General features: G+C 40.1%; 3 protein-coding genes across 3 annotated transcripts; 1 reads left to right on the top strand and 2 right to left on the bottom strand.

The window, feature by feature from the left end:
* Positions 1-1937: 1937 nt before the first annotated feature.
* Positions 1938-5968, bottom strand: ndufab1b (NADH:ubiquinone oxidoreductase subunit AB1b). Its single transcript, XM_042393012.1, has 5 exons — positions 5726-5968; positions 4028-4147; positions 3338-3425; positions 2375-2490; positions 1938-2213 (listed from the first exon to the last, which is right to left on the bottom strand). Exons 1-4 carry the CDS (start codon positions 5894-5896, stop codon positions 2399-2401), a joined length of 471 nt encoding a protein of 156 aa, XP_042248946.1. The 5' UTR covers positions 5897-5968; the 3' UTR covers positions 1938-2213; positions 2375-2398.
* Positions 5969-6348: 380 nt separating this feature from the next.
* dctn5 (dynactin 5) lies at positions 6349-9934 on the top strand. The gene is made up of 6 exons (XM_042393013.1): positions 6349-6529; positions 6704-6772; positions 6927-7045; positions 8157-8268; positions 9423-9525; positions 9614-9934. The coding sequence occupies exons 1-6, from the start codon at positions 6482-6484 to the stop codon at positions 9709-9711; spliced, it is 549 nt and encodes a 182-aa protein (XP_042248947.1). The 5' UTR covers positions 6349-6481; the 3' UTR covers positions 9712-9934.
* A 1694-nt stretch (positions 9935-11628) lies between these two features.
* c18h16orf72 (chromosome 18 C16orf72 homolog) lies at positions 11629-20109 on the bottom strand. The gene is made up of 5 exons (XM_042393011.1): positions 19461-20109; positions 18238-18318; positions 17523-17590; positions 17080-17290; positions 11629-15377 (listed from the first exon to the last, which is right to left on the bottom strand). Exons 1-5 carry the CDS (start codon positions 19654-19656, stop codon positions 15061-15063), a joined length of 873 nt encoding a protein of 290 aa, XP_042248945.1. The 5' UTR covers positions 19657-20109; the 3' UTR covers positions 11629-15060.
* Positions 20110-20398: the final 289 nt, after the last annotated feature.

Raw genomic sequence — 20398 nt, 5'->3', positions numbered from 1 at the left:
CTCAGAGAGACTATGCAGTGGAGTGTTGAACCCAGGCTTCCATGTCCACCTTGGGTTTTTTGCTTTCTTTTAAAAAAAAAAATCCCAAAAAAGTTTTTTTAAAAATACAGCTGAGATGGGATTCCCAATAATATTCCTCAAACATGTTGTGCCATCGTTGAATCGTACTGCTAGTACTACTACTACTAATAATAATAAAAACTGAAAAACCTTTATTACCTAGCAACCGTCGGGCCAGTTGTAGCAGGAGAGGAGGACAGGTTAAGATTTGCAAAGTCCATTTCTTTACTTTCACAGCTTGTCTCCTCGATAAGCCGAGAGGAGTGAGGCCGGTGAAACTGCAAATTTTACACAACTACAATGTTTTTTATAGAGATTCTATCAATCCACAGTGTGTAGTTGGATCACCTGTAAACCTATTATGCACATTGCTTTGGGAGACTGTTGAAACTATATATATAATATAAATATATATATATATGAGAATATAAACGTACAGTGTCTATAATCAACGAGAGGAAGTCTTCCTCTCTCACAAACAAAACAGGAAGTACCTTTTTATTTTCAAATGTCTTCCTCGGGTCATCAAAGGATTTTATCTTAAACTTCGGGGGAAACTGCACTTTTTGAAGGACAATCTTTATTTGTATGGGTATAACAATTGACAAAAACGAAGTCGCCTGATATTACAAGGTATAGAAAACCAACTCCAGTGTGCTCTAATAATGAATGTCTCCTCTGATGCTGTCTATTCGTTTGGTTTCATTTAATCTTTTTATTCTCCTTCCTTTGTTGCTTGGTTTGTTCTGTATTTTTTTCTCCTTATTTTTCTGGATTTTAGTGCTCTTAAGAGAATCTGTACTAAGGTGTAGAGTAGTAGGTAGTGGGTCTTCTGTTGGCTGTACTCGTATACTGATTACTGTTTGTAACCCTCTGGCTCCCGCAGCCGGCATACAAAGCTGTATAACTTGGGTACAACCCTCAATAAAAGACTAACAAGACTCAGCGGTGGCCTCCTGGACTCTTTTTGTCTCCCGACGTCTTTGAGAGAAGATGAAATGTGAAACAGTTCTGAACCATTTAAATTCTTTAATTTCTATGTAAAGTCAACCTAAGCTAATTGTCCTGTGCCATTTCCTCAGATTATATTATTCTGCCAGATAACTTCCCATTTATGGTCATTTTTTAGTAAAAAATATGACTTTAGATTATACAAATTGACTGTTACATATCAAGCTTACTGTGAATTTTTTGTCCACATTTAGTGCATCTCACTGTCTGTCTTTGTAGACTACATCTACACTGTAAGTAAACATATATAGTTCCTAATAGGAGTTTGAAATAGCTTGTGTATGGTCATATTGACAAGTTTCCAAAAATGTAAAACAAGTTTTACATTTAAAAAAATACTCCTGAGACATTTAAAGATTTCTTTAAAAACACTGTAGAACATAACAAATGATCTGTGCGATAAATACTAATGTTTAATGCCGAATCCCTTTTATGGAACCAAAATGTTCTCATTTTCAAATGCTTATCCTGATCTTAAACTGTTTTTGACAGTATGAATCTATATAAAAGTCCCTTCTATAGTGAAAATACTGCATAACCTGTAGACTAGTCCACCAGGCCAGTGGAAACTGGAATTTTGGAATAAAAATGTTTGATCTCAGTGGATTGGCAATAAATTATGAAATTTCTCTTATTCATTCAGTGTCTGTGCTGAGTTTTGCTACAGATCAACTGGCTGATTTAGCAGACTTCTCTGTTGTGGGTTCAGAAGATTCTGTGACCCTCAAGCTGTTAAACTCAAACATATGGCCATCATTCCAAAAGCTTATTTATAAAGCTGGCATTTTGAAATTGATTTTATCCAATGACATAAATCACATGTTAATGCTCTTCATGCCATGATCTAAATATCACAACAATCACACTGAACCATACAGCATGTGTCTTTATTGATTTATTCATTTGAAATTATACATCGGAATCACAGGGTGGAGCTGGAAGAAAAAAAAAATCCAAACTGATGTAACCATATTTAATGTTTTGTTTTGTTTCATCTCCAAGCTCCTGAAGCACATGTTCATTTAAATACAGTGAAACACGAGACACGGCAGCTGACAACGATGATGCCGTAACGGACAGAAGAGCTGACGGAGGAAGTGGAAAATATTTCAGCGCCCATCTGCCTGTGGGAACAAACTTCTCTGGAAGAAAAGGGGAAAAAAATGCATTTTAAAAAAAAACTTCTTACAACCGAATTTGTATCAACTTGACTTGATTGGATTTCATATTGATGGATGATTCCACAGAAACAAACGATGTACCATCAGAGGGACAGACAACAGGAAGAGTGAGGGAGACTTGCCTTTTAAGTGAGCTATAGAACAGATTATTCATAAACATCCTTCTTGTCTGCGATGTACTGTACAATCCCCTCAGGAGTCATCAACTTCTCTGCTTCTGCGTCTGGGATCTCAAAGCCTGCAGAGGAAACACACAATAAATATCCTGTAAACACACTACAGAGACGTCTGCTAACAGTCAGCTGGACACCGACATGTACGCACGATCTGCACCTGCAAGGAAAATAAATTGAGAAAATTATGCAGATACAAGGCAAATTAGCTACTTTCATGCCACCTTAAATCTGATTAAACATCCTCATATTGACAAAAAATGTCAATTTTTGTCATAATAACTATTAATTTAGCAATTAGCGATGGCAAAAATAAGGCAAAACTGCACTAAATTGGTGAAATCAATGATTCTAAAGGCAGACTGACAGCTCTCTCACCACTATAGAAACTCCAATAAAAGGTTCGTTCAGTCAAATGTGGACCAGCAGAAATAACATGCAACAAAATAAACATGTCAGTTTTGTGCCAAGAATCTGTATATTTTTATATGAGAGTCTCTGTTGTTTCTAATGGACATTATTGCTGTAAATTACACTAATTTTACCATGTGAGCCATTATAGTATTGCTCCCCTTCTTAATTCGCACAACCTTCAACTCACTATTATATGATTCCTGACACCAGCTGAATACCAGCTTTCATTTTAGGATTTACACTGCTATATTTTACGAGTTTGTCTTGAAAATGTTACTTGAAATCAAAGTATTGTAATCAACACACATTAGCCCACAAGAAGAAAACATAACATCTTCTATATAAAGTCAGATACTCCTGTGTTACTTAGCAACACACTGTGCTGTATCCCCAAACCTGAGCAGTGTAGGAGTCACTTCAATCCAACAGTGAAGTTTCTCCCTTGCTGACCTGATGCCTAAACCCTCAAGACAGGTTGTCATGCCGACAAACACTCACCAAACTCATCCTCCATGGCCATAATGATCTCCACCTGGTCCAAGCTGTCCAGACCCAGGTCTTTCATAAAGTGGGAGGATGTCTGCAGCTGTGGAGCAGAAATTAATAATGACATCAGATATGTCATTTTTCATAATCATTGTCTTACTGCGACACATACTTTGGTTCCCTCACAGACTTTGATAAGTATTAAAAGATGATACTGCCTAGTAAGGATGTTACCAGTGAGGCTGCAATGATGTTATATAGCCAACATCTTTGGCCATGTTCACCTGATCTTAATATGAAACATGGATAATAGAAACAAATACCAAAGGATTTCCATTTAAGTATTATAACTACTCATTAACAAGCTTTTACTGAACATTAGCCTCTCATATACACCAGAGAAGAATTCAATGAGTTTCAGTGTTTTCTGTCTTATGTAGATGTCACATGAAATGATCAGACAGCTTCACTTGAAGGTCCAGGAGATGCAGTATCTGTATATTAACATGGTCTCTGACAAATCACATGCTAAACACAATCTGTAACAGAATATCATAGGCAAAAGAACTGTTCCGGAAAAATTCAGACTATAATTAAACAGGAAATCATTCAAATTCCAAACATTCAGTGTTATTTAGTGTTCGAGCTGAATGTAAGCAGAGGGCCTGAGGGGGACTCTGGCTTGTTGGCGTTTGCTCTCACCTTCTCGGGGTTAATCTTGTCGTAGAGCTTAAGGACATACATGACACGGTCTTTTATGGTCTCTAGGGTGAGGGGGGGCAGGTCTCCATACTGTCGGCACAACACAGTCACCGAGGAGACCTGGGAAGGACAAAGAAAGAGGAGGAGGGATGATGAGGAGGACAGAGGTCATAGAGAAGACATATCAGCCAATGAATGAGCTTGAAGCTGTTCATGCTCAATTCCCATCTGTAGGTCAGACTGTTACAAGCACAAACTGTTAACACGCTGCATCTCACAGGTGCAGTTTAATAGTTAGTGATGCAGAAGAGAGTCAGTGGATGAACAAGTAATCAATATAGCAACATATTGCAAAATGTTATCCTGCATACACTGCAACACATTTGCAACCACTATTGTTTATATTACACGTACAGGTGATTGAGTTTGGATATTAATTTGCTTGTTTGTTTTGTTATTTAGTCTTATTTACTCATGTATCAATCTCAACCAGGGTAGGCTAATGTACAATAGCTCTATCTTTACTGGGTTACACAGATAAACAACAGGAAGGCTCCAGCTCCTTATAGTCCTTACCCTTCCACACAAAGCTGAAGATATTTCTCCAGATAACATTACTAGCTCCTAGTGCGATACAGAGCCAACGTCTACATGTTGTCTTTTAAGGACTTATTGGTTTGGCTCCTCACTGACTTCAGATCAGTCAGACCTCTCAGGTCATCTGGTGAAGATTGTGTAACTCTAACGAGAATAAGATCTTGTGAGGATGATTTTTGTTTCTTTAGTCCTGTTCTATAAAAAAAAAAAATCCTCAGACTTATTAGTTGTAGTGTGTGTCTGTGAGGTGGATGTGCAGTTCATCACACTCTTTGCTTTCTGTTTTCTCTATTATTATGATTTTAATTTCTAAGTATTTAATCGTTTTTTTTCTCTACACGTTGCTTGTTATATGCATTTTAATGAATAATAACATATATAACTTGTACTGCACTTTTCATTCACAGTGAATCTCAAAGTGCTACGGCGTTAAAAATAAACAAAAGAAACAACAAAAGTTATGTTTAAAAATCCTTCTTGAATGTAAAGCACGTTGAGCTTACTTGTAATGAACAGAACTACATACAATTATCTTGCCTTCCTTCTAAATATCTTGACTGACTTTAAGTTATGCAGGACTTTTCATTGACTACCCGCCTGTATGTTGACATCCTCCTTACTGCTAGCAGCATCACATTACTGCATCATGCTAGCCACCGCGCAAGAAACAGTAATTAAACTTAAGGCAGCCCCAAACACAACACTGAAACACTCCTGCGCAGCAACATTATTTAACGATACTTTGCATCATGCTGAACAGGCAAAGCATGGTAAGCTTTCCTTAGCTGAAATCGTCTCTGTGGTGTTGGTGAAAAGGCGCTTAGGTTAAATCGAAATGTCTGTTTGTTGCAGGTGAAAGAGCAGCAGCACTAATGTGTCAACAAGCTCAATAACTTTGCCAGTCAGCTAATAAGCCAAACACGGCGGTTGTGTAATTATAACTATAGTATTTTCATCATTTAAGGCAAGATTTAACACCAATATCTTTTGACTCCTGGTTGAATAACTTGCTTGCATGACACCATAAACTCCAGCAGGCCGTGTTAGCCGGACCGTTTTGAAAGACGTCGGTAGGTCACCGCTAGGCCCCACGAGACTCACCCGGCTCTGCTCGAGCCACCGCGTCCTCCGGCTGTCTGCGGCGAAGGAGAGAGGTCGGTGGATGGCTACTGCCGGGCCGGCAGCGGCTCTGACTGCCAGGTTACCGGAGAGAAGCCTCAGCGAGGGCCGGGCGAGCGAGCGGACACACTGCTGCAGGACACGGGCCGCCATGACGGAGAGAGAAGTGACGTGAGGAAGCTCCCAGCGTGCGACGCGAAGAAGAAGCTGGCTCAAGGGCTCCGCGGTACGCATGCGCACAAAAAGGCTGCGTCTTTATTTCCCAGCTTGTTTTTTTGTTGTGCTTATCCCCGGTGGTATTTATTGTTTAGATAAACCAAAAATATACTACTGTAAACTTATACCTTTATGATAAAAAATGATAATAATAATAAATGTACCGAAGAGCTAGGATTTATTTCAGGAAAGACCAATCTATCACAGAGTCATATTAAGGATTAGTTGTTTAATAATTATCTCGCTACATGACGTCAGGGTGCAGGATAACTAGACTGTTTATCTACATTATAACTCATATACGACACATTTCAAATATAACAAATACCAACGGAGTCTTTCCTTTGTTTGGCTCAGGCTTAAAGACATCTATCGATGATTTTACACTCCACTCATATTGTCTGAAAATCCATTCATCAGAGTCGGCAGAAGAAGAAGAGGCCGAGCAAAAACAGACAGATGCGTTAGCTTTCATTATTGAACAAACATCACTGGCTTCAATATTTTACCGAATTCACAGCCATGGAGTTGTCTGAAATACTGTACAACAAAGCGGAGTACATTGAGACGGTAATGTGTATGATTTTAAGCCGTTGTTAGCGAGTTGCTTGCTATTTGGCTAGCTGGTAGCTCAGGGCGTAGGGCGTTGGATAGATAACTCAAATCATTGTTCGTGCTCAGTTTAGAATAAAAACAGAAACAAGCTTTTATCTAAAATTAATGCGTTGTGTCGTTTCATTTCAGGCTTCTGGCAACAAAGTGAGCAGACAGTCAGTGCTGTGTGGGAGTCAAAACATCGTCCTCAATGGCAAAGTAAGGGAAACATACGCCAGGAGACTTTCACAGTTTTCTGTTGGAGCAGTAATGTTGTTCTCTCTTTTAGGTATGTGATATATTTTTATTTTCTCTCTGTCTCCTGTCTCTCTCTCTGTGTATGTGTATATGTGTGCGCTGTCTCTCCCTCTAGACTATTGTCATGAATGACTGCATCATCAGAGGGGACCTGGCTAATGTCAGGGTGGGGAGACACTGTGTTGTCAAGAGTCGGAGCGTCATACGACCACCTTTCAAAAAGTTCAGCAAAGGGTAAAGCATCATTTTCTCATGGCAAATATTTGGACTAGTGTCGGCCGAGTTGACAACACCAAATACTTTAATATATATTTTTTAAATTTAAAATATGGATAACGTGGTAATAATTTGGGTACGACTGGTGGTGTTTTCATACAGTGGGTGATATAGTCACTGAGAATGTAAAAATAATCTGGATACAAATGGAAAAGCAGGCAGGGGTATTCTCTATTTAATGCAGAACAGTCAAATATACAGAATTTAAAAGTGGATTTCCAAATTATGTTACAGTATTTCATCTTAATGCCAATACAATATAAATGCAGCGCTCAATTGTAGAGCTGCAACAGTTACTTTCTTTATCAATTCATTTGCCAGTTATTTTCTTAATTAGTCACATAGTGATAGATTCAAATGTTTTGTTTTGTTCTGTTGACAGTCTAAACCCCAAAGATGTTCAGTTTACTACACAGACTGTATATAAGACAAAGAAAACCAGGAAATCCTCACATCTGTTTAGCATTTTTGCTTGAAAAATGACTGAAACAATGGGTTAATTTTCTGTGGAGCTGCAATGATTAGCCAATAGATTAGTCTATCAACAGAAAATTAATCAGCAACTATTTTGATCATCAATTAATAATTTTGAGTATTTTTTAAAAAAGATAATATGCAAAAAGTCTCTGGTTCCAGCTTTTAAATGTGAATATTTTCTGGTTTCTTTAGACCTTTGTGATAGTAAACTGAATATCTTTGGGTTACGGACTGTTGATTAGGACAAAGCAAGACATTTGAGGGTGCATCTTGGGCTTTGTGAAACAGTGGTCAACATTTTTCACCATTTTCTGACATTTTATAGACCAAACAAGTAATTGACTAATGGTGAAAATAATTGACAGATTAATCAATAATGAAAATAATCATTAGTTGCAGCCCTAATTTTCTGTCAGTCAGCATATCGATTATTTCAATGTATTGTTTCATCTTGGATCGTAAGGTGATGATACATAACAGAGAGCTGTGCAGCATCAGGAAATAACAGGCAGAATTGCAAGTTTCTGTGAACTTCGTGCCTGTTAAACAAACACCTGAACTTCATCTCTTTCTCCACCATCTCTCCCTCTAGAGTGGCGTTCTTCCCGCTGCACATCGGAGACCACGTCTTCATCGAGGAGGACTGCGTGGTCAACGCTGCACAGATTGGTTCCTACGTCCACATTGGCAAGAACTGTGTCATAGTGAGTAGGATGAAACCACACACAAACACACACAACCAAACCGCTTGACAAAAAAAAGGAAAACGTACTGAGAGAGAGACAAAGCTCTGCCTGGGACATAAACAGAAGCAGTGTCTTGCCTGTGGTGAAACAGTCACATGATAGTCATGTTGAGACCAACTGAACACCGCAGGAGCAAAATGCTGGCAGGCTCCTTTATTCAGCTGAACAGACCCAGACATGAGTTGGACTATGAAATGAAACACATTGAATTAAACAGTTTATTGCTGTGGTGGTTGAATAGTTAACCCACAGCAGGAGCAGATTATATTTAATTATCACTGCTTCACCTTGATTCTTCATTGGGCACAAAATCAGGAGGCTGTATGAGGAAAAAGCTGAGTTTAATATGGTTAAATAGGCACAAAAGTTTACAGAAATGCCACTTTGGTTATGGTAGGGCCCAACACCTAATTGCACAATCATGTCTTTGTTTTAAATAATTTGTTTGGCATTTTGCTTTATTTAACAGATTATAGTAGAAAGAGACAGGAAATGTGGGAGAGAGCAAGGAGAGAATTGAAGCTTGGACATTTCAATAATATGGTCTACATCTTAGACACAGATATGTCTTAATTTTGGTTCCCAGGAGACAACACATTGATATTTGATTGTTATTTTTAACATTTAAATTGTTTAGCCAATAAATTATTTAAAAACAGGCTAGTGGCTATTGGATGTTGCCAGAGCTCAGTCATACCTGAAAGGACAGGTGACTGACTGCTCCAGACTTGAAAATAAACAACACATAATGTACCAATTAAAAAAGCAGGAGCCATTTACAGTGGCAGATATGCAGCATAGACTTTATTTTATTAGCTGACAATTTTGCAACACTGTGCCTTTTAACAATAGAAAACACCATCATATAAATATCTTCTGGAGCAACTGTACAGGATTGTGACGCTCGTTAACTGTGATCTCAGATACAGATGTGATGCAATAGATGCAATCCCACAATCAAAATTCAGAATTGTTTATAGAGATGATAAAATTGTAACCAGGTCCGTGGTGTAAACACAAGACTTGCCCAGCCGCTGTCTACCACTGCATATTGGACAGTATGAATAAAGCATTTGACACAGGAACAAATGTTGAACTTGTTTTCTTTGCAGGGTCGCCGCTGTGTGCTGAAGGACTGCTGCAAGATTTTAGACAACACCGTGCTTCCTCCCGAGACAGTGGTGCCTCCTTTTACCGTCTTCTCCGGATGCCCAGGTCAGCCACACAAACACAAACACACCTGTCAAACGTTTGTTACTTTCAACTCACTGTTTACTTCAATCACTGTGTGTCTCTCTCTCAGGTCTATTTTCAGGAGAGCTCCCGGAGTGCACGCAGGACCTGATGATTGACGTGACCAAGAGCTACTACCAGAAGTTTCTGCCCCTTAGCCAGATCTGAGTTCCGCCTCTAAACCTTCAGCGGAGCCCACCCACTTTCCACCTTCTGGGTCGGGGTCACTCATTGGACTGAAATGGACTCTGAGAGCTCACCTTCTATCCTTCAACTCCCAGAGGCCCTGAGTTTCTCTCTGCCAAAGGAAAAAACATTTTGGTCCTGTTATATGATTTAGTTGTTTCAGTATGTGGAAAGCACATAATGAATAAAATGTAATACAGCTGTGCAGGGCAGTGTTGCAAGTTTGTAGCTCCAAACTGCAGTGAGAGGTAACTGTTTGAAAATTCACAAATCCTAGAAGGTGTTGCTTCTAAACAGTAGAAGGCTCATGTTTACCATCCACAGCCAGTCTTAGATGCCCTCTAAGGACATACAGATAAAAAAACCCTTAATCTCCACTTTTTTTCTCTTATGAATGCTTTGATTTTCTAATGAGGTATGTTTTGTGTAGTCTGACACTTTTTCCTGGTCGGTGTGCTGTGGAGAAACTCAAGGACCTCTGTACGGTTGCTGAAGGAGAGAGAAGTCAGTTTGGAGGAAGTTGCTGCTTTGGCAGCAGCTGCAGGTGAAGATGAGGATGTGGAGGAGCTTTGACAGGAAAGAAGGTGAAGGGTGGAGGTGTTTTGGAGAATGTGGGAGCACGGCTTGTAGTATAAGACACCCTTGGACCAAAACAGTTGCAACAACAGTTGTTTTTGGGGATGTTGGCAGGGCAGTGTGCTCACTGAAGTATTGTTGTTTAATTCTCATTGTTGATTGTGTGTTTGTTTGCTTTCTTCTTTACAGATTCACAGAAGCAGGAAACACTTATTTAATACTGTTGCATTATGTTTCAAACAATCAAAACAACTGCATTGTTAATTTGGATATGTTGTTGTGTGCAGGATATCCCTCCGTCATTATCTGTGAGCATACAATAGCCAGAGCAAACATTTTAAATGCAGCAAATAAATATAAATGCTTGAAAATCTGCCTGGTATGATATATGCGCTACAAAGTAAATCTGTGTCTCAAAGCTATTAACTGCAGAGCATTTACCTTGATTTTATATTTATCGTTCCACAGATCAAGACTTAGCTTTCCATTTCTTTGGGAAGTTTCTTAATTTAAGTTGGTAGAAATGCACAGAGTGAGACAGTACTGGACAGAATCAGGACAGTAGTTTTCATCAGAATGACATTTAAAATGCTTCACTACAGTATGAACAGAATAAGTAACCATTGTGACACCCAACATGTAGAAAAAGTTAAGTGTTTCTGAAGTGTTCCTGTAGCACCACCCGGTGGTCAGTAGCAGGGCTGCTTGCTAAAAGACAAATGCAGACTCATCTATTCATATTATTACCATATCAGTGTCAGTGTGAGATTTTCTTGCTTCCGTGGTCTCTTGTTAAATACGTACATTTGTAGACATCCTTTGACAAAACAATCAAATATACTGGAATGGGGAAATGATAATTTATCCATTTACTGCTTCTGGTATGCTAGTCACCAGCATACGTTCAGATTCATTCATCAGATCCGTTATTTAAAGGGGAGTTTGGAGTAGTTTGTTTTGTTGTTCATTAACTGTCAACTGATCTCTAGCAAATGAATGAATGAATGAACTTTATTTATATAGCACCTTTCATGCACAGAATGCAGCTCAAAGTGCTTTACAATTCAGCAGCAAAAACAAAAAAAAAAACACAAGTTCAAAACCATACACATACACAAGGCGGAAGGGAGAAAATAAGAACAATGAGTGTTACTATTTATAAAATAGCATTTACACAGTTTCTTTGGAAAGAAAGAGAAAACAGTGCAAATGTGACTTGTCCCACTTTTCAAGTTCGAGAGCTGCGAGTTAACAGATTCTTCTAAAACATGTTTAGCCGTGAAGTGAATCCAGATTCTCAAGTCACCGAATAAAACAAAACTCTTGACATTTTCCATTTTTAATGAAACATAGTCCATCCAATTGCAACTCAATGGTTTTATTTCTTTTACAATGTGAACCACATATATCATACCAACAATTAAATGTTAAGTATATAGATTAGCCATTTATTACTTTTTAAACAAATAAGTATCAAGAAACAGCTGATAATAGTGTTGGCTCCAGAGACACGTGGCATGAGTCAGCCTTTTGAAACATGTGGATGAAGGCCGGTGACTGGCTCGGGGGGAAGAAAAGAAAAACACAAAGTGACCCTCTAGTATAACCAGGCAAGTCAGCGGGGGTCAATGCTGCAGCTCGCAACAGTGGGACTGGATAGACAGCACATAGAAAACTCTTCAGCCTTTAGGAAAACTCCTTGTTAGAATTTTTAGTTTATTTTTCCTGTCAGCAGACACTTCACGTAATCTTCCCTTTAACATGTTGTCATGCAACAGAAACTCAGGGAGGTTACGACTACTCATTTGTAGCTAAATGCGCCATTTGGTTTCAGTCAAGAGTGCTACCAATGCCGATGTGGAGTGTTAACACACAAAACGGTGAGTTAAGTGTCTGGAGGAAGAAAAATAAAAAAATATTCAAAATGCATTCCTGTGATTTAATGAGGAGTGTGTGAGCCTTCAAGATTCACTCCATCTCCGATCCTCTGTCAGTCCCCCGCACCGTATTCTCATGAACACTCTGCAAGGTTGAGTCCCAGAGGCTAAATGTGACTTTTAGGGCCTAAGTTCCTATTCTAGAAAAATGGATCCTTCCTATGATACATTATTCAGACCTGTGATAGCTGAGGCTACCCAGAATTCACAAGACATTGTTCACTTTTCTTTTTTTTTTTTTTTGGCGAAATGTACATTTTTAAACCCAAAAGGCCTCACCAATGATTACTTGTGCACCCTCTTTCGCAGTCAGAGGCTCTCTGTAGGCAAATCAAATCTCAATTTTCCTAATATGAAGTTTTACTTTTTTTTTTTAATCAGTCTAATTCAGTGGTTTCACTTGTATGCAAGAACAAACTCCTAAATGCAAAACTCTTCATTTTGACATGGTTCATTTCTTTCACTGACAAGCCAGCAATCGTGTATGAATATAAAAAGCCAACCTATATGCAAAAATGAAATCTGTGACCAAAATGTAACAGAAGTTAAAAACTGGCATGCTTTAAACAACTAAAGAAAAACCCAACGTTCCAGGTCATAAAAAGGTGAGAGGGAGTGAACAAGTCAACAAAAAATGAAGGAAAAGAGAAGGAAACATTGACATCTCCACAAGTCAGCTACTGAGGGCAATACAGAAAGTAAGCTGAGGGTTATACGCCTCACTGACAATTTACTTTACCACCACTACGGCAGGCCATCACTGGAAATATTTAGATTGCATTTACCAATTAGACAACTAAAGATCTTTATATCACTTACACTTTGTTAGCTTCCTATGCTAAACAAAAGCATATTCCATTGAACGAATGAGTTTGTTGTGCCCACAAACATGACCTTAGATTTAACTCAACCTTTTGTTAATACCCTAAAATAAGCCAAACATCAGTACAATACCAGTTCACATTACTTTACAATCGCTAAATATACCCAAATTTCTGACTCATGTGATATCAGTGTCTCCTACTCTACTCCCTTACAGAAGGATGGAAGGCAGCAACCATTTCAAGAATGAAACAAGCCTCAAGTTGCATCATCCTGTACCAAGTAAAATCAAACCCATCCACATCTCCTTTTTTAATGCACACACCCCTTTGAGAAAAAGCAGACCGTGTCCCAAGACCCAATCCGACACTCTCCAGCCAAATTATCCCCTGTGACTTGTATGCGCTGGCTGGCATGTTCGGTGGGTCTGTTGAGAAACTCTTGAGAGCATTTCTGTGATTTATGCTTTTTCCAAACAGCACCAATTATCTTCCAATAAGTTAAATCATTACCATTTGTCATACAGGGAAGGATATTCTGAACACAGCTGGATGAATACAAATAAAGCCCATGCGCGCAAACACCCCTTACTGTGATCGAACACTTTTGAAGGGTTGTTGGAACTAGGTAGGGGGGGTGCGCACAAGAGCTCCATTTCTAGTCATACCAAGTGTTTACTTTTTCTAAGCACCAACCAGTATGTGATTTGTGATCGTGCCAAAAGCAGGCCTGTTTAGGGCTGGACAAGGCTACAACTGGGATACAATGGAAGAGCCGATTTGTTTGCATGAGTTAGAGGTGAAAGCTAAGTGCAAAAATCCTTATTGCAACTCATCAGAATAATCACACGATCACATAAAACAGCAGCTGCTTTAGTAATAAGACTAGGGCAAGGGGGAGAGGGCGTCGCAGTCAGCAAACGGGCTGTCTGAGAAGCTGTATACACAAATGAAAAAAAAACATTTCCTTTCCATTATCCTCAACAAATACAAACAACAACAAAAAAAAAAAAAAAGGTGGAGAAAGAACACAAAATTAATTTGGCTATCACTGCTGCAAACAGTGGCGACAAACCTAGAATTTTAACACTGGTGGTTGAAGAACTAAAAACAAAAACCGGGCAACAGGCTGAACTAAATAAAGTCACTGTTGAAGCAGAGTAGTTAGCAGAGAATAAGGTCTAAATGTCCAACATCAATAGCCTGCTATTGGTAGTTACATGCCGTCAATCTAGTAGCCAGAGTAATGTGACTGGTTACAAGCGACAGATGAGGCAGGATGATGCCACAGATGTACTCCTACTGGGCGATTTAGCTCCACCACTGACAGGCAACGCCAACTGAGAGCTGCAATGATGAAGTAACAGAAAGAACAGGTGGGTTGTTTGATGCAGAGGTGAGTCTCTGACAGGAGCTGGGTCCAACATTTTGGCGAGCAACTCCATTCACTGAGTGAGACGATTTGATCATGGCCCTCACTTCCTTATTAAGGTGGTGGGTGAGGATGAGTGAGTTTAAGGGAGGGAAGAAGGGCACAAATGTGTCAAGGATCAAGTGGCTTTTACTTTTAAAGCAGCACAGTGCATTTTCACCCCTTTGAGAACTGTCTGCATCCCACAATGAGTTGGTGACTTCCTTCGTTGTCTCCTTTCCAGCGACAGCGACGTCTGAGGGGGTGTGTGGGTGTCGTCCAGACCTCCCGTTTGACCGAACACACACCTGCACGCAGTGTTTTGATTGCAGATCAGTGATTTGAAGTACTAGTGAGGGGAAAGGAGACAAGGAATAGATTCATCCAACATTTGAATAGACTGAACTGAGAGCCTCCAGTCCCCGTTTTCATTTTTAGCCCAGATTCTTTTGCACGGCCAGGGATCCGAACGTCAGTCTGTCCATCTGCACATCTGTCCACATAAGCCCATCCATCCCCCTCTCCTAGCCTTGGCTTTGAAGGCTTTCCCCCCCCAACCCCCTCACACACATAAGCAGGCAGCAGATCAGATCATCCTGTTGCGTTTGTGAGTAGGGGAGTCTGTGATGACATCACTACACTGGGTGGAGTTTCGTTTCCTGGTTCCTCCCCCTCCAGCAGAGGCGGAGCCTGTAGAGTCCAGATGCAGTGCCATCTCCTCTGAGATGAAAGTGTTCAGGTCGACGTCTTGGAGCCCATTACGTCTGCTGCGGCACACCGGCCCTGAGCCGGAAGATCCACCACCACCAGTACCACCTCCATTACTGCTGCTGCCGCTCACATGTGTGGGGGACCCTGGTGCACCGGAGCGCACACTGATACTCGCCATGGCTCCACTCAGACCTGGGCAAAGAGGAGGAGACAGGATAGAGAAGAGAGAGCAGCAACAGAAAATGGAGAAATTAGACAAATAAGCAAGCTACTTCATACAAATCTTGATAACCTGTCCTGTAAAAAAAAACTGTACATACAGTATCAGTTTCAACCTCACTTTTCTCAGAGTCAAGCTGCCCATTCTGCTTTTGAAAAATTTGCGTGAGTCATCTTGTCAAATATTTTGCATGACAGCTACGTGCAGTTTCATTCAGCATTTTAAGGATTGATGTACGCACAACCAAGTACTTGACAGGACTTCACATCATTAGTCAAAGTCGCTTGCTTGGGCTGTTATTTAATTCCCTGTCCCCGTCTCCTGTTTGGATTTCAGAGGAGAACGGGAGTCACAAGGTTGAGGCTACTTGAGAATGACATTGTTAGGATGCTTGCCACAAAACAACATTTGAAGCAGCCATCTCTCTCACTCTCACACACATGGGTTGTGTCAAAGTTTAAACTGAACCCAAAAAACTTTGGGCCCATAGTAACGAATAAAAACAGTTGCAGTAAGATTTCCGTGACCGTACGAGGCAGGAAAAGGTGTAACATCATACGAATGTAAGGGGTCATGAACGCTGTCTAACTGGCCAAGTACAGCATGTGCTGTATTCCTGTTGTGTGGCTTTCTCATTTTTAATCCAACAAATCCACACTGGTCTTCACCACAGTGGTAATGGTCTAGAGATCTGTTAAGACACATGGATGTTCTAATCCCTGTTTGGGGATGTTGCCAAAAAAAATTGTGAATCTGATTGTGAGGCTGCAATAGAGAAATGTTTTTTTTTTTACCATCAAAATCTAAATGACTGTATCAGTCCCAACACACACAAACATTGGAGGTGAAACGCAAAAGGTATCTGATGACTGAGAAAGGAGACGCACTGAAACCTTCTGACTGAACTTGAATTTCTGTAACCTAAACCACCAAATGCCTAACATCATCCACTCTGCCCTCAGCAACACCCTAAAATGACCCCTTCCAAATGTGAGACACTGAATATTCATTTGCACTGACAGAACACCAGAAATACCAACATAATGTAAGATAATTACAAATAAAAACAGTTTCATCTACGCATTTAAAAACCATAACCATTAAAGTGAGACATTCTCACACTCACACATACACATACACACACACACAGGGCTTACAAAGTGAGGCCCTCTTTCACTATTGGCCAATACTTACATACCCGTGCATAACATTCCCTTATCTCTGAGCCACATGTGGCAGTGTGCGATCACTGAAGGACAAGTGTTTTCTCTCACACTCTCTCGCACACACACACACACAGAGTAGTTCATTGCTTAGGCACTATGTGTGTAACCGCAAATCCCATAAAAAGACTACAAGACAACTATTCCACTTCAGGTGACAACCTGGATATTAGTAAAGGATCCAGTTTACTTTTCAACATATTTTCCCCTCATATGAACAATCACAATCAATCTAGAGTAAATTGCTAAATCTTATATCTATTAAATGCGTGGAATCATTGGGTTTTACAAAGAAGAGCATGCACGTACAAAAACAGATATATAACATCAGTGGTAAAGTACAGAAAGACGAGCAGTACCACTGATTTTCTATCCAATGATGTACCTGTCTCCTGAGTTGTAAATAAAGTTTGTGATGATGGCTAGAATGACCACTGCTGTGTAAGCTTACCATGCAGTGCTATGGCCTCCCTGAATGGCTGGAGGTCTGCTTCCACAGATGAGCCAGTCTCAGCTGGTGAATTAGCCCGACTGGGGGCCACCATAGTCAGCCTGGTGTTGGCCCTGCTACTCCTGTGAGGTGGTGTTTTCCCACATAGAAAGCTGATAAGATCCTCCCTACGAATGGTTCTCCGGCGCTTTTTCACCCAGGCCAACATATCCTGCAATACAATATTAGAGTCATTCATCCATGATTTGGCCAAAGTTTCATTTTTGTTAACATTCCAAGTTCTACAATGATGAATTCTTTTGCCCTTCAGTACACCGGTTCTGTAAACTTAGTGCAGTTTATAAGCATCTTGGAACTAAGTATAACAAGGAAGTATAATACCACTTTATCTAGATAAAAGAGAATTGTGGTCCCTAATTAAGCCAAAAGGGGAACAAACCAACCTTATTACGGCGTTGGTGGCCTATCTGGATGCCCCGATCGAAGCTTCTCTGATGAGCCTCCACACTCTCTGCGATGGTTGAAGACAGCATAAACTTATCAATCGTTATCATATATTTCAAAGCAAAGCAAAATATACAGAATCTTTAAAAGTGACAGTATTTTGGTCCAACCATTAAGAAACCATTTGTGAAAACATCTTTTATTTAATTTAAGCAATAGCTAGTTACCTCCAGAGGGTACCAGCTGCTCACCACTTACTAGCACGAGTACATAATCTACCTTGGAATCTTCTGCCCATTTTTTTTGGAGGTAGACTGCCAAAGTGAGAGCCCAGTCCAGTCCAATCTCATTCTTACTACTACAAACAACCTCTGTTTCACTGGTGGATTCCTGACATTGTTACAGAAAAGTTTTAACCTGTAGTCTGTTTTTTAACCACACAATGAACATGTCTTTCACTGACAGACAAAAGCCTACAAGCTCTGTGACAGACTGATCAATATGAGCTGATAAGGGTGATAATGACCATGTTTGTTTACCATATGTTGGATGGACCTGTCAATAAAAACATGTCTACATTTATAAGTACTATGGCAGGCAGCTACAATGCATATCGATAGAGTAAAGCACAAAAGCAACTGTAGGAGTGGTAGGTAGCACACCAATACATCCTGCTCAGAGACACAAGGATAGAGAGGAGAGCGACTTGGTTACCTTTGTAGAGGTTGGTAACTGCTGTAGCAGCGTTCTGAAATGGCACCCACAATGACAGGCCTTGCTGATGGCATACTCTGTCTGTGAGAGGAAAGGGAAAATATGTTTGGTTTCTATACATGACATGCAGACATAATCTCAAAGCAAGAAGCCTTGATATATTGAGATTAATGTGACCTAAGGACAACATAACATCAGAGAGGCACAACAGCTTGGTGATTATAGGGTCGAGGTGAAGATCATTTTCATTCGCCATTTTGTCTTGCATCTACAATTGCAGACACAGGGTTTGGCATAAAAATAACTGTCAGCCAGCGCTAGATGGCCAGCTTGGCAGCAGCTTGTTTAGCAAGAAAGCACCGACACACCAACTTAACTGCCCTCTCAGCAGTAAAGTTGCAAAGCCATGTCAAACAAACATGTCAAACATGAACAGACTTAACACGTCCAGCTCTGTCGATACGGACAGGAACTGAATAACTGAAAACTAAGAGCCATAGCAGACTGAAGACAAACCAATTTTTTCCACAGCGAACCAATAATATCCTCGCCATTTTGTGATTATAACGCTGGCTACACGTTGCTAAACAAACTGCTCACTCAGCAGCAGACCGGACGTTTAAAAGCAAGTGTGCGGTTTCGTGCTGGTTAACTTTGTATCTTTGTGGGACATATGAACTAACTAACTAACTAATAACGTCCGGTATAACAGATGGTAACACTGACAGTGTTCAGGAGACTGTCATCTGGGAATGTCGCGTAGATACGATTGTTGTTACCATCGCCATTTTGTAACTAACTTAGCCTGGCTAACGTTACGTTCAGTTAGCTAACCGCTGCTGTCTAACTTGGGTGTCAACAAGCTAACGTTAGTTTATTGACAAAGGTATTCATGTTCATTTTGAGGTACTTTAATTGTGTCTGTCAATCTAGCTGAGGTTGTTTCACATTCGAAATACATCTATAACAACAGATCCCAGTTCATAACTCGTATTTTTCTGGCTAAATTTAGCATTGCAAAATCAGCTGTAAACGTTACCCAGTACTGGCTAGCGAGTTTGCTAACGAGCTAGTTAGCATTCTGCCGATGTGACGCTAACGTTAGTCACAGTAACAGCTCGGTTAGTCAGTAAAAAGCTAGGCTGCTAATCAACAAGCCAGAAGTACAGTGACAATGTGGGTAACACTGGATGAACAAGCACACAGACAGCGCCGGTTTGAACCTTTGTATAACTGTGCCACAGCAGTGGCGGAGTTCTGAAACAGATGCCACAGTTTCTCCTGGTCGTTGTCGGCCTGCTCCTCGCTCGGCTCCCTTTGCTCAGCTTCGGCCAAACACTGCCGCTCCCATTTTGAGAACCAGTGCTCGGGTCCGTGTTCCTGTATCTCCGAGTCTCCGTCTTCCTTCTTCTCCTCCATTTAATACACCAAAACTCGGGGGGAAATGTACTTTTATGTGTTAAAGGATGAATAACGGGACACGTTATTACGAATTATGTGAGCAATTTCATGAATACTGTTATCGTTATTACTATTTCGCACTATAATATCTCGCCGTTCGCTGTTGCCACCATCTGTGTCGAGAAGCTTAGCTAACTATTTTTCCTAGTTGCCGACCTCTGGATATATACAACGCAAGCTATCCTGTTATGCGCTTCATCCCGCCTTTGATTCTAAACGCTAGCAATAATTGGCTACATCGATACTGCAGGGCGGGCTTGAATTCTGAGCTCAGATTTTGATTGGCTTTCTGACTTGTCCGTCACAACATTGTCACAAAAGAACCTCTGAAAATTCCCCATTACTAAAGCTTGCACGAGAGTGCGAGTTTTGTCATGAAAACGGCTGTTAGAATAAATGTATAATATAACATAACATAACATAACATAACATAACATAACATAACATAACATAACAATATACACAGAAAAACTAAAATTTAATTTCATGCGACACTCAAGTCCATATATGACTCGTATGACATGACTAACCATCTGCTAATTTAAAAAAGAAAAAAAAAAGCTTTTATAACAAACCTTAACAGAAACATAAAATGAGATGAGATAAACGAGAGTGAGTCAGTTAAGAAAGAAAACTGCAACAGCATCTAACGCCAAGTTCAGGTGCAGTATCATTTTTCCCCCACTGGATGGTATCATTT

Source organism: Thunnus maccoyii, chromosome 18, assembly GCF_910596095.1.
Source record: "Thunnus maccoyii chromosome 18, fThuMac1.1, whole genome shotgun sequence".
Lineage (NCBI taxonomy): Eukaryota > Metazoa > Chordata > Actinopteri > Scombriformes > Scombridae > Thunnus > Thunnus maccoyii.
This window is presented reverse-complemented; position numbering and strand designations above follow the sequence as displayed.

What these genes read in the sequence shown, in the direction of transcription:
- ndufab1b (XM_042393012.1), bottom strand. Translation starts at nt 5,896, where the DNA reads ATGGCGGCCCGTGTCCTGCAGCAGTGTGTCCGCTCGCTCGCCCGGCCC. An exon ending in ACAAGATTAACCCCGAGAAG is followed by an intron (nt 3,426 to 4,027) that starts GTGAGAGCAAAC and finishes TCTGCTCCACAG; the next exon opens with CTGCAGACATCCTCCCACTT. An exon ending in GGCCATGGAGGATGAGTTTG is followed by an intron (nt 2,491 to 3,337) that starts GTGAGTGTTTGT and finishes TTTCCTCTGCAG; the next exon opens with GCTTTGAGATCCCAGACGCA.
- dctn5 (XM_042393013.1), top strand. Translation starts at nt 6,482, where the DNA reads ATGGAGTTGTCTGAAATACTGTACAACAAAGCGGAGTACATTGAGACG. An exon ending in AAGCGGAGTACATTGAGACG is followed by an intron (nt 6,530 to 6,703) that starts GTAATGTGTATG and finishes GTTTCATTTCAG; the next exon opens with GCTTCTGGCAACAAAGTGAG. An exon ending in TTGGCAAGAACTGTGTCATA is followed by an intron (nt 8,269 to 9,422) that starts GTGAGTAGGATG and finishes TTTTCTTTGCAG; the next exon opens with GGTCGCCGCTGTGTGCTGAA.
- c18h16orf72 (XM_042393011.1), bottom strand. Translation starts at nt 19,656, where the DNA reads ATGGAGGAGAAGAAGGAAGACGGAGACTCGGAGATACAGGAACACGGA. An exon ending in GCCACCAACGCCGTAATAAG is followed by an intron (nt 17,291 to 17,522) that starts GTTGGTTTGTTC and finishes ATTGTATTGCAG; the next exon opens with GATATGTTGGCCTGGGTGAA. An exon ending in GGAGGCCATAGCACTGCATG is followed by an intron (nt 15,378 to 17,079) that starts GTAAGCTTACAC and finishes CTCTTTGCCCAG; the next exon opens with GTCTGAGTGGAGCCATGGCG.